A 12,433-nucleotide genomic window follows, 5' to 3' on the forward strand; every position below is an offset into this window, starting at 1 on the left:
AATAATAATAATAATAATAATAATAATAATAATAATAATAATATATTTATAACCTGCCCATCTGTCTGGGTTTCCCGAGCCACTCTGGGCGGTTTCCAACAAAAGATTAAAAATACATTAAAACGTCAGTCATTAAAAACTTCCCTAAACAGGGAACGTTATTCATACACTTGTGTTTGTACAACATAAAACTCGTTTGAAGCACACTATTGTCCCACTACAAGCAAAATGCTTCCTTATTTCTGGGTCATGTTTGCTCTTAAACAAAAATCAACAGTGCCTTTTTGTGCTTCCTCCTATCTATGCAAATGCAAACCCACTAGACTCTCACTAAACTCTCGAGGGGATATAAATGACACGGAAAGGTTTGTTTTTGTCTCAGGAGAAGCGTGAGTTGCCACCACAAGCAGATACATCATCCATTAATCCAGGTGGACAGGTGAGTAGCCAAGTTGGTCCCTTTGTCCAGGGTTCAACAGCAGCCAAATCCCTGCAGAAGAATCCTACTGCCCTGTGCAAGTGAATTCTCTCAACCTGGGTCTGAGTTTTGGGGGCACCTCAATGCCCTAAGGTCAGTGGTTTTCAACCCTGGGGTGTCTTGAAGGATGGTCGGGTTTCCCGGGCAACACTGGGCTCTGTCTATCTGTCCTTCCCTTCCTCCTCGGATGCCCTCTCGCGTCTCTGCCTCCCAAAGGCTTGCATAGCTGTTTGTTGCAGCAGCCATGGCTACAAGATCCACAGGCTAATGGTGCCTCTGGGGCTGGCCAGGGGGTGCTGGGTGCCAGAAGCTGAGGTGGCCTCAGCATAAGCAAGCAAGCGGGTGAGGGAGCACAGCCAGCCAGTCCACCAGCCCTTGCTGTTGTGAATGGATAGACAAGTCAGAGGCCCCTGTGGGGCAGTGTGAGGAGGCACCTATCCTTGGGGCAGGTGGGGCAGCTCAGAGACCAGGGATGGCAGCAGCAGCAGCAGCAGCTACCCAGAGGACTCCCAAGGAGAGGAGAGGAGAGGTGATAAGAAGCTGAGGGATCACTTCACAAAGGAGGGTGGGCCCTCAGGTTGGATCTGGCAATTGTCATCACAGATGGGGGGCATTCCAAAGGTTGGGCACCGATTGCCTCTCTCAGCCCCATCTCCTCTTTCTCCTTGACGCGGGACACGGGTGGTGCTGTGGTCTAAACCACGGAGCCTCTTGGGCTTGCCGATCAGAAGGTGGCGGTTTGAATCCCCATGATGGAGTGAGCTCCCGTTGCTCTGTCCCAGCTCCTGCCAACCTAGCAGTTCAAAAGCACACCAGTGCAAGTAGATAAATAGGTACCATTGTGGTGGGAAGGTAAACGACGTTTCCATGCGCTCTGGTTTCCATCATGGTGTCCCATAGCGCCAGAAGCAGTTTAGTCCTGCTGGCCACATGACCCGGAAAGCTGTCTGTGGACAAACTGTGATAGCCTGGGAATCTGATTCAGAGGCTGAACCGGAGGAATCCCAGCCTGCACAGGATTCCCCGCCTCCAGTGCCGGCTGAGCTGGGGCAGGGCCTTGAATCTGAAGCGCCTGCACCTGTGCCGGATCCTCAGGAGCAGAGACCAGATGAATCCACTCTGGCTCCGGAGGTGATTGAGGACCCATTGCCTACAGGTGCGCCTCTCCCAGCCCTGTCAGGGGAAAGTGAGTCTCCCCCTGGGTCCAGTAACCCTCCAGCCTCTCCTGAGCTGCAGAGGCTCAGGGCAGAGAGGCGGAGGGAACTGGTTTCTCTCAGGAGGAGTGCTCGCCTTAAGGCCAGGAGAGGCGGGGCTCCTGGGGGCCGGGGCCGCCCCTGGCCTCAGAGAAGATAAAGGCCAGTCAGCCCGGTCCCAGGTTGTGGGTGCAATGACGTTGGAAACCTGTTTCTGCCAGCACCCAGATCTGTCTTTCCGGAGTTCCCAATCACGCCCGGCTTTTTGCTTTGAACGCAGCTTCCCCCTTGGTGGACAGTCTCCAGACCTTCGGCCCAGGACCGGACTTTGACCACGCCTCACAGTAACCCCGCCTCCCCCCCCCCCCCAGACCAGCACACAAACGCTGGCTCCCTCAGCCTGAAAGTGAGATGAGCGCAGCAACCCCATAGTCGCCTTTGTCTGGACTTAACTGTCCAGGGGTCCTTTACCTTTACCCTTTTTCTCCCCACAGAAAAGGCAGGAAAACTAAAGATGGGGCGTTTGGCTTTCTTTGGTCTCAGCTTCCTAATTGCTGCTCCTTTCTTGAGAGGTGAGTTCCTTCCTTCCAGACAGAGCTAAGAGGAACCTTGGGCTCCTTGAGGAAAAGGTGGGGTAGAGATGCAACAAACAAACAAACAAGCATTCAGGTCTGTCGTGCCAGTTTGGGAAGTGCAGAGTTGCCTCTCCAACTCCAGTTAAGCACAGTTGTGGTGTGCATAAACGTTTCTGGATTATTATTCCCACAGCTATAGGCGTAGAAAGCCTTACGTCAGCCTGATGATTCTGAGAAAGTCCCAGAAGGAGGATTTTGCCATCTCCCAAATGATTCACGAGATCATTCCAGAAAATCTCATGCTGTTGAACTGTCTCTGCACAAAAATCTGTGGGCCCAGGCATCTGCAGGGATTTCCCTCTCAAAACTTTGAGAGGGGGGAGCAGGCCAGTTTCTCACACACAAAACGAGAAGAATGGCACCTGAAACTTTTGCCTCATATCTGAGGTGGCCTCATCCCCTCCAAGGATAATTTCTTTTGAAAGGGCAAGTTTCTAGCATTCTTAAAACCTTGCTCTCTCTTCAAACACCTGTGTCCTTGGATGAAATTATTAAACTGGAAGAAATTCTCTGCTCTTCTGTCCCCACAAGATCACAGGATTCTTCGCTGGTTTCCCTTCACCACTTGCCTGTCTGCTCCACCTGCTTCTCACAAACTTGAGTGTCATTCCACGGACACCTCTCCCTCCCGCATTACCCCAACATCACAACCCTCAAGAACTGTCTGATTCCTTATGTTTAGTTTTGATCTGTGGGGTCCTTTGATGCTTCTGGTGACTCCCCATGTGGCCCTCGAGGTTCAGTCAACCTTCACTGGCTGACTGGGTATTTGGTGTGGAAAATCCTGCCCTGTGGAACTCCCTGCCACTAGAGGCTTGTCAGAAACCACCTCTGCCTTCGTATGAAAACTGTGCTGCTTTGGCATGCATTCACAGTGTGAATTTCTCCTCCCTCTCTCTCCCTCTCTCATTTTTATTCATTTTCCAAATTATTACAGATTAGACCAAATTACTTTTTTTTTATAATAATATTTTATTAAGTTTCACAATGAAGAAAATCCACAACAACCAAACAAAAAAACAATAAAAACACAGGAGAAATATAAAACACAACAATACATAATTTCACAATACAAAAATACAAACATTTAACCTAACAGGGGAAAAAGAAAAAGTTAATAAACACACAAAAAAAGGAAAAACACATATCCCTCTTTTCTAATTGTTCATTTTGAATTAACTTATTTTCCTGACTTCCTCACGCCTCCCTTTTTTGTATCCCTCTTTAAAAGTTGGTTCAGCAAATTCATCCAATTTACTTTATCCTTAATTATTTTACCTCCCAAATTTATAATTTCAAATTTTTATCTATCTTGTTGCTAGCACCCCTTCATTTCATTTCAATGTCATCAGCATTCATACATTTTACAATATTTCTGTAAATAAATTTTAAATTTCCTCCAATCTTCTTCCACCGACTCTTCTCCCTGATCTCGGATTCTGCCAAATTACTTTAATTTAATACAATTTCTTAGGAAAAAAAGGTTTCCTGCTCCTGTTGCAAATATATGTCCATCACTTCCTCACGTAGCCACTTCATCTCTTCTTTGTTGTTGTTCAGTCGTTTAGTGGTGTCCACCTCTTCGTGACCCCATGCACCAGAGCACGCCAGGCACTCCTGTCTTCCACTGCCTCCCACAGTTTGGTGAGACTCATGTTGGTCTCTTCGAGAACACTGTCCAACCATCTCGTCCTCTGTCGTCCCCTTCTCCTTGTGCCCTCCATCTTTCCCAACATCAGGGACTTTTCCAGGGAGTCTTCTCTTCTCATGAGGTGGCCAAAGTCTTGGAGACTCAGCTTCAGGATCTGTCCTTCCAGTGAGCACTCAGGGCTGATTTCCTTCAGAATGGATACAGTTGATCTTCTTGCAGTCCAAGACATCTCTTCTTAATCCTTTTCTTGATGTTAGACCATTCTCGCAGCTGACCATAATTATTTCCTTACATACAGCACCTCTGTTATTTCTCATAAATATAAAACCCATTTCACCTGTGTAGTCCTTCATAGATGTTGTTCTCAGACCTTGTGTGCTGAGCCGTTTAATTGCTATCTTCCTTTGTTCAGTTCACCACAGTGTTTACAAGGTCAATTCACGTTCCATTCCCTCAGCTGTTTCTCATTTTTAACCAACTGCTATCTGCAGATGTTTCCTTTATGTTTTTAGTTACATTTTATGGATATTCATGGACTGATTTCGTTCCGCTTTGTGTGCCGCGAGGTTCCTAGATACAGATGCATGAAAGTGAGGATTGAAAATATCTAAACAAATAAATGAAAATCAATCCCAGGCCAAGTTCTGACTGGGCTTTTCCTTTGACTTCCTGAGCAGGTGCTGAGGCTGCCTGCTGCCACATGGAGTGGTTGCCATATGGTTCCTATTGCTACAAACTCTTCAGCAATAAAGTGAGCTGGGCTGAGGCAGAGGTAAGTGCGGCCTCTTGGCTCTGGTCAAGGGCTGATGGATTGATTGATCAGTTTACTTATATGCCAGTTTTGCACAACAAGCCCATAACGTCCTGCAGCAAACCTTAAAAACATCCAAACGCAGAGCACTAGAAATACAAATATCTTCTTCATAATAATACCTTCATTGTCAATGTACAACCTGTGCACACTAAAATTAACTGAGCCCCACCACACAAACACTCAATCTCATGGCACTCTGTGTGCTTGTCGCACAACACACCAACCCCAAAAGTCAGTTGCACTATATTATTATTTTCTGTTCAGCAGCCTAACAGCCCATGGATAGAAACAGTTTCTTGCCTGTTGGTACAGCTGATTATACTTCAATATCTCCTGCCCGAGGGTAGAAGATTAAAGAGGTGCTGGCCGGGATGTGAATCGTCCCTGAGAATTTTCCTCACTCTCCTAAGGCAACGATCACTTGCAATGTCATCTAGCGGGCTCAGGGAAAGCCCATGATATCATGTGCTGTGTTCACCACCCTCTGTAGAGACTTTCTGTCCATGGCTGTCAAACCAAAGTACCCCACTGTGATACAATATGAGAGGGCACTTTCTATTGTGGAGGTCATCAATTGTCGTTTAACATTGTTCTTTTGTAAGACCCTGAGGAAATGGAGTCTCTGCTGGGCCTTCCTAACCACCTGAGTTATTACTATTATTGGAAGGGGGGGGGACGGGTCACGTGACGTCAGTGCCCCAGTTAGGTATACGTGCAATTTTAGACAAAGGGCAGGAAAACAAGCTCTGCCACCAGCATTCAGGGCTTACTCTGAGTCTTGGGGTGCCACAAATGAGCCCACGATCCTCTTTCCCACCTGCAAAGGCTTTGGGCTTCCATGCATGTTCCCTCATCCCTGCCCTTTACTGAATCCTCCCTGATTTCCTGCTCTTTGGGTAAAAATGACGTTTCTCTTGCCCTCTCTCAGATTGCCTGCCAAGATTACTTCCTCGACGGTCACCTGGCCTCCATCCACAGCGCGGAACAATCTGCCGAGCTGGCCAAGTACATCATTAAATACCGCAGAGATGGAAGCCATGTCTGGATTGGACTGCGTGACCCCCTGAAGGTGGGTTTGCTGGCTTATTTTAGCTTCTAAGGTGCTTTCGAACTCCAATGCAGGTTGCCGGGGGGGGGGCTTGTAGAAAGATGCTGAACTTAATAAGAAGGCAGGGTGCCCCCACCCCCAGAATGTCGGTATTTTTCACTCCATAAGACGCATGCAACCATAAGATGCACCTAGTTTTTAGAGGGGGAATGCAAAAAAAAAAAAAATGTTATTTAAAGGGGGCGCTGAGCAGAGCCTGTATGCATCCCAGGTTCTGCTCAGCACTCCCTTTCACTAGCTGTGTGGAGCGTGTGTGCGGCATTTGCAGGCTTTTCCCCAAGGAGGGAAAGGGCAGCCCATCTCCCTCATTGGAGAAAAGCCTCCAAGAGCTGCACACACGCTCCGCGTGGCTCTTGCTGGCTTTTACGGGAGGTGGGGGAAGGGGCAGAATGCGACTAAGCCAGAAGCTATAACAGCGAGAGGGAGGCCAGCAATCCCTCTCGGTGTTCTGGCTTCTGGGATAGCTGCGCAGCTCGCATTCGCTCCATAAGACGCACACACATTTCCCCTTACTTTTTAGGAGGGAAAAAGTGCGTCTTATGGAGCAAAAAATACAGTATTTGGAAATTCATTGGGATTCTGCCGTGTGGAGCGTGTGTGTGGCGCTTGCAGGCTTTTCCCTGAGGAGGGAGAAGGGCAGCCCATCACTGATGGGTTGCCCTTCTCCCTCCTCAGGGAAAAGCCCCCAAGAGCCCCCCACATGCTCTGCGTGCTCTTTAAAGGGAGTGTGGCTCTTGCTGGCTTTTGCGGGAGGTGGGGGAAGGGACAGAGTGTGACTAAGCCAGAAGCTAGAATAGAGAGAGGGAGCGCTGTGCAGCAATTCCTCTTGCTGTTCTGGCTTCTGGGATAGCTGTGCAGCCTCTTCAGGGCAGCGGGATGAAGGCTCCCCCTATCCTGAAGTGGCTGCGCCCGGCTAAGCCAGAAGCTAGAACAGCGAGAGGGAGCGCTGCGCAGCGATCCCTCTTGCTGTTCTGGCTTCTAGGATAGCTGCACAGCCCGCATTCGCTCCATAAGATGCAAACACATTTCCCCTTACTTTTTAGGAATGAAAAAGTGTGTTTTATAGAGTGAAAAGTACGGTATTTGGAAATTCATTGGGATTCTTCATTGTTGTGAACCATTTTCATATCTATTTATTAGTAGCAGAATAGTTTAACTTTTAAAAATACTATGCACTGCGGTCACACTGGCCGAGTGGTTACTATTTAATTTATTGCATTTGTATTCCACCTCTCCTCCAAGGAGTGGAAAGTGGTCCCAACTAAAGAATAATGGGAACTTAAGTTGACAGAATATGTGCAGCTTGCAGACTTAACATAATAATAATAATAATAATAATAATAATAATAATAATAATAATAATAATAATAATAATAATAATAATATCTTTATTGTCATTGCCCCCTCTCGGGGACAACGAAATTACTTATAGAACATATAGAATAAGAGAACAAGAAGGACACACGTTTAGAGAAGATTGGAAAACGTTGATTGAATATATGGGAAATAACTGTGTACAACTGAAAACGCTGGCAGCATTAAGATAAATTCAACAGTGTAAACAAGTTTTGATGGATGCAATAATGGAATACTGAATGGTACAGTTTCTGTAAAATATGCAGGGGTTTATGATTTGCAGAATGAACCGTGGAAAGAGAAGAAGGGAAGCCATTGACGTCTTAAGGATGTAAAAATGAGTATTTTAAATTGTAAAGCAGAAAATTTAATTATATATACGTATATGTAAAAAAGAGTGTGAGCAGCTGCTGCAAGGAGACTCCAGGTCTCCCATCTGCCTAACGAGAGCCTTGTCTGGGCATCTTTGCTCTCTTGCCTGACAACCAAACTGCTATCCTGCCCACACAGAACCGGCAGTGGCAGTGGACGGATCGGTCTTCAAACAGCTACAAGAACTGGAATGGTGGAGAACCCAACAACCTCAGGAACAACGAGAACTGCGTTGAGCTTTGGGCTGACACAGGTGAGCCCAGAGGGAGAGCTTCCTGCTCTGGCACCCAGAGCAGCGCACATGTGGTGATGTGGCTTGTGCGCGTCTCAGGGGGCATGGCGCACGTGGGGGGGGTGCGTGGCGAGTGGCATGTATTCCAGGGGCAGCGAGTGATGTCACGCCCCCCCAGAATGACACCCGGGGCGAACCTCACCCCCCGCACCCCCTTCCTCCGCCAGTGGGTGAGCCCAGGTGACGTGGGCATGTTGGCGAGAGCGGGGGGAGGGCAATGAACTGAGCAGCCCAGTTGTGGGACCTCCTAGGAATGGAGGGTGTGCTTGCAGAAGGAGAGATTTCTTTGAATCTTATTAACCATCAGGGTAAAGGTAAAGGTATGCCTGACCATTAGGCCCAGTCGTGGACAACTCTGGAGTTGCACACTCATCTCGCTCTATAGGCTGATTGGAGCCGGCGTTTTTCCGCAGACAGCTTCTGGGTCCTGTGTCCAGCATGACTAAGCTGCTTCTGGCAAACCAGAGAAGAGCACAGAAATGGCGTTCACCTTCACACTGGACTTGGAAGCAGCAGCAGCAGCATAAACTGACCACGTTTTTGCTTGAGTTCTCCGATATCCCTAGCAATATCTCAGTGACATCCATTACAATATTAAACCTTGGGAAATCTCAGAGTGGCGCATGAGACACAGGTTCTCTTTTGCTTTCCAGGATACATGAAGTGGAACGATGAGAACTGCAACTCTGCTCGTTCATACCTCTGTCAGTACAAACTCTAGGATGGAGTCCCCGTTTCTCATCACCTGAGAAGGCAGGGTCAGGAAGACACACCCTTCAGATAAAGGAAAGGGGATATTCCTGCAAGGACCCCATCTCTACATCCTTCGATGATCTCTCCTTGTTGATTGGTGGTTGGTTTGCTTGGTTAGGTCTCCTGGTTGTTGATCAGAAAATGTAACATCCAATAAACTTCATCTTTATCTCTTTGTTCATTGAATAAGATTTTACTTACTGCTTTCTCTGTATTTCAAAGGAGTTGTGTAAGACTTAATCCTCCATGACCTCTAACGTATATACCTCTTACGTATATTTACGTAAAATATAAAAAGCTCATTAAAAATACTCAAGGCAAGCCGATTTATCAAATTTATCAAAATGGAAGCAAAACTTGCATAATATATGAAAATGCGTGTGAAAATGACATGTGTGGGTTATTTTTGCCAAACCAAAAGAAGTCTTCAGCCTGGTGAGCAAATGTCGGAATCCCACGTAGGTCCCCAATAAACCCCACTTTGAAGGCAGAGGCATTAGCATGCAGCCAGATAACAGTTGCACAGACACCACAAATAATCACATTTAAGCACCAAAGCACCCTTAAGTGGGTGGCGCTGTGGTCTAAACCAGTGTTTCCCAACCTTGGGCCTCCAGCTGTTTTTGAACTACAATTCCCATCATCCCTGACCACTGGTCTTGCTAGCTAGGGATGATGGGAGTTGTAGTCCAAAAACAGCTGGAGGCCCAAGGTTGGGAAACACTGGTCTAAACCACAGAGCCTAGGGCTTGCTGATCAGAAGGTTGGCAGTTCGAATCCCCACAATGGGGTGAGCTCCCATTGCTCAGTCCCAGCTCCTGCCCACCTAGCAGTTTGAAAACACATCAAAGTGCAAGTAGATAAATAGGTACCACTCCGGCGGGAAGGTAAACGTATTTCCATGCGCTGCTCTGGTTTCGCCAGAAGTGGCATGGTTTCGTTTTGGCTTCCGCATCCCTGTCTCCAATACACCGGTATCCAGAACCCCTCCTAATCAAAAGTCGGTAATGGAAATGCCCCTTGTTGCTTTTAACAAAATTGAAAAAGAGTGGCGTTTAGGCAGGGTGGCCGGCCCTTTCCCGGATCCCCCTTTAAAAAAGTTTATAGTTTCCCCTCTTGGCATAGTGCCCAAAAAACTTCCTGGTGAGTTCCGCATGATACACAACCTTTCTTATCCTAGGGGTGGGTCTGTAAATGACGCCATACCGCAGGAGCTTTGTTCAGTTAAATATGCATCCTTGGATGTGGCCATTAAAATGATTAGGGAATTGGGCACTGGGGCCTTATTGGCAAAATGTGACATCGAGTCAGCCTTTCGGCTGCTCCCAGTTCATCCTGAAGATTTTTGGCTGCTTGGATTCAAATTCAGGGATAGCTGGTACTTTGACAAGGCTATGCCCATGGGCTGCTCTGTGGCCTGCGCAGCCTTTGAAACCTTCAGCACATTCATTGAATGGGCCTTCAAAACCACATCTGGTTCCCCTTTTGTGACCCATTACTTAGATGACTTTCTTATCATTGGGGCCCCAGACTCCCCCAACTGTGCCCTATCCCTAGATACATTCATGCGCCTTGCAGCTGACTTTGGCATACCTCTGGCTGCTGACAAGACCGAGGGCCCTTCGACTCTCCTTTCCTACTTGGGTATTGAATTGGACACAATTCGGCAGTCGTCGCGCCTACCGCAAACCAAGTTGGAATCCTTGAAAGTTTTGCTGGAGGCAATGCTTGGGGTTAAGAAGACCACCCTTCGCCAGGTGCAATCACTGTTGGGTCATCTTAATTTTGCGTGTAGAGTAGTGGCGCCAGGCCGTGCCTTTTGTGCCCGTCTGGCACGGCTCACAGCCGGGGGGGGTAGCCCCCCACCATCACATCAGGGTGACAAAGCAGATAAAGGACGATCTGAGGGTTTGGCTTGCATTCCTGCAGGATTATAATGGGGTTTCTTTTTGGCAGAAGTGCCTTAACCCCGGGGCGGAGTTCCAGGTTCATTCTGGTGCTTCTGGCCGCTTTGGCTTTGGCGTGTTCTTCAGGGGACATTGGTGCACTCAGCCATGGCCATCTTCTTGGCACGCAGCAGGCATTACTCGGGATTTAACCTTTCTGGAGTTCTTTCCTATTCTAGTCACCATTCGCATCTGGGGAACACTCTTTTCGAATTCCGGGGTCTGTTTCTGGTCTGACAATCAAGCAGTGGTAAGAGTTATATCTAGGCAGTCAGCAAAGTCCCAGAGGGTCATAAGGGTCCTGCGCCTGTTTGTGCTGGAGTGCCTGCGGCACAATATTTCTTTCACTGCCCGCTTCATACCTGGCCTTAACAATAACATTGCTGATGCCCTGTCTCGTTTCCAGATGGAGCGTTTCCGCGAGCTGGCACCAGGAGCAGCCCAGTCCCCAGACGCCTTCCCAGACGATCTGTGGGAGATTGGAATCGAGAAGTAAACCAGGGAGTATTGGCAGCAATAGCACCCTCCACTAGACGTTCTTATTCCAGGGCCTGGGATGCCTTTGGGCGCTTTCGTGGCTCTGCAACACGGCGCGCATCTGAGGAGGAGGTGCTTCAGTTCTTGGTGCTCCTAAAGGGCAAGGGCCTTGCCATAAAAACTTTAATGCTTTACAGGGCAGCTATTTCTTTCTTTTGTAAATTCCGTCACTGGCCAGATCCCAGTGACAGCTTCCATGTCAAGAAGTTACTGGCTGGGTGGCGGCGTGTCATTCCCCCTTGTCAGGATGCCAGGAAGCCTATCAGCATAGACATATTTATCTAATTTGGAAAAAACTACCAGAGATCTGCTGGTCAAATTTCGAAACGCGCCTCTTTCGGGCAGCATTTTCCCTAGCCATTTTTGGTGCCATGCGCATTGGGGCGTGTTTGGCTGGGCCCCTGCAATCAGGGTTGGCAGACAATGACATCAAGTTCTCTGAGCATACGTTGAATGTTAAGATTCGGTCCTCAAAAACTGACCAGTTGCGGAAAGGGGTCACGCTCGCCAACGGAACAGGCGGGCCCCTACCCATATCATGACACACGCCACTTCTTCAGGGTCCGGCCCCAGTGCAAGGGCCCTTTCTTCATTCACTCAAACACGCGCCTGTTGACGCGATCACAATTCACAGCGGTTTTACGCAAAGCCTTATCTGCTTGCGGTGTTAGTCCCCAGGAATATTCCGGGCACTCGTTTCGTATCGGGGCTGCTACTTCAGCAGCGATACAGGGTTGGGACCCCGCACACATGAAGACACTGGGCCGCTGGCGCTCGACAGCCTACAAAAGTTACATTCGTCCCGGCTCCTCCTCCTTATCACTTGCAATTTAATTGTCTTACAGGTTTGCCCACCATGAAGATCTGGGTGATAGGCCACAGCATTGTCCATTGGGCAGCAGATTATGCACGGTCTCAAAATTGTGGCCTTAACCTTAACATCCACCCCAAGGTATGCTTTTATTGGATGGCCCAGCGGGGCATGCGTTGGCGGAGCTTGATGCCCATGCTGCGTAGTGCCGCAGCGACCCATGATCCTCCAAGGGTCTTGATTATACATGCGGGGGAGAACGATCTAGTGGAGCAAAAAGGCATTGCCCTTATCCTTGCTGCAAGGGCAGATCTAAAAAGCCTGCATGCCTTGTACCCATCAATGACCATCGGCTGGTCCAATCTCCTACTCTGTCTTCACTGGAGGGGGGCTTCCAATCCCTCTCGCCTCAATTATGCGGTGAGTAAAATTAACAGGGCCATGTGCAACACCATGCGCCAAATTGGTGGGTTCTCTGAGATTTTTG

The 12,433-nt window shown here is 48.3% G+C and overlaps 1 protein-coding gene across 2 annotated transcripts; it reads left to right on the forward strand.

Moving 5' to 3' along the window:
• Positions 1 to 320: 320 nt before the first annotated feature.
• On the forward strand, positions 321 to 8,829 carry LOC114605980 (C-type lectin lectoxin-Thr1-like). Of its 2 annotated transcripts, XM_077935469.1 has the most exons (7): positions 321 to 439; positions 1,952 to 2,015; positions 2,166 to 2,243; positions 4,635 to 4,729; positions 5,700 to 5,840; positions 7,746 to 7,860; positions 8,553 to 8,829. In XM_077935469.1, exons 1-7 carry the CDS (start codon positions 353 to 355, stop codon positions 8,618 to 8,620), a joined length of 648 nt encoding a protein of 215 aa, XP_077791595.1. In that variant the 5' UTR covers positions 321 to 352; the 3' UTR covers positions 8,621 to 8,829. The 2 variants fall into 2 exon arrangements, with proteins under 2 accessions (XP_077791595.1, XP_028603551.2); XM_028747718.2 differs by lacking the exon at positions 1,952 to 2,015.
• The last annotated feature ends 3,604 nt before the right edge of the window (positions 8,830 to 12,433 follow it).

Source organism: Podarcis muralis, chromosome 10 (genome assembly GCF_964188315.1).
Source record: "Podarcis muralis chromosome 10, rPodMur119.hap1.1, whole genome shotgun sequence".
NCBI lineage: Eukaryota > Metazoa > Chordata > Lepidosauria > Squamata > Lacertidae > Podarcis > Podarcis muralis.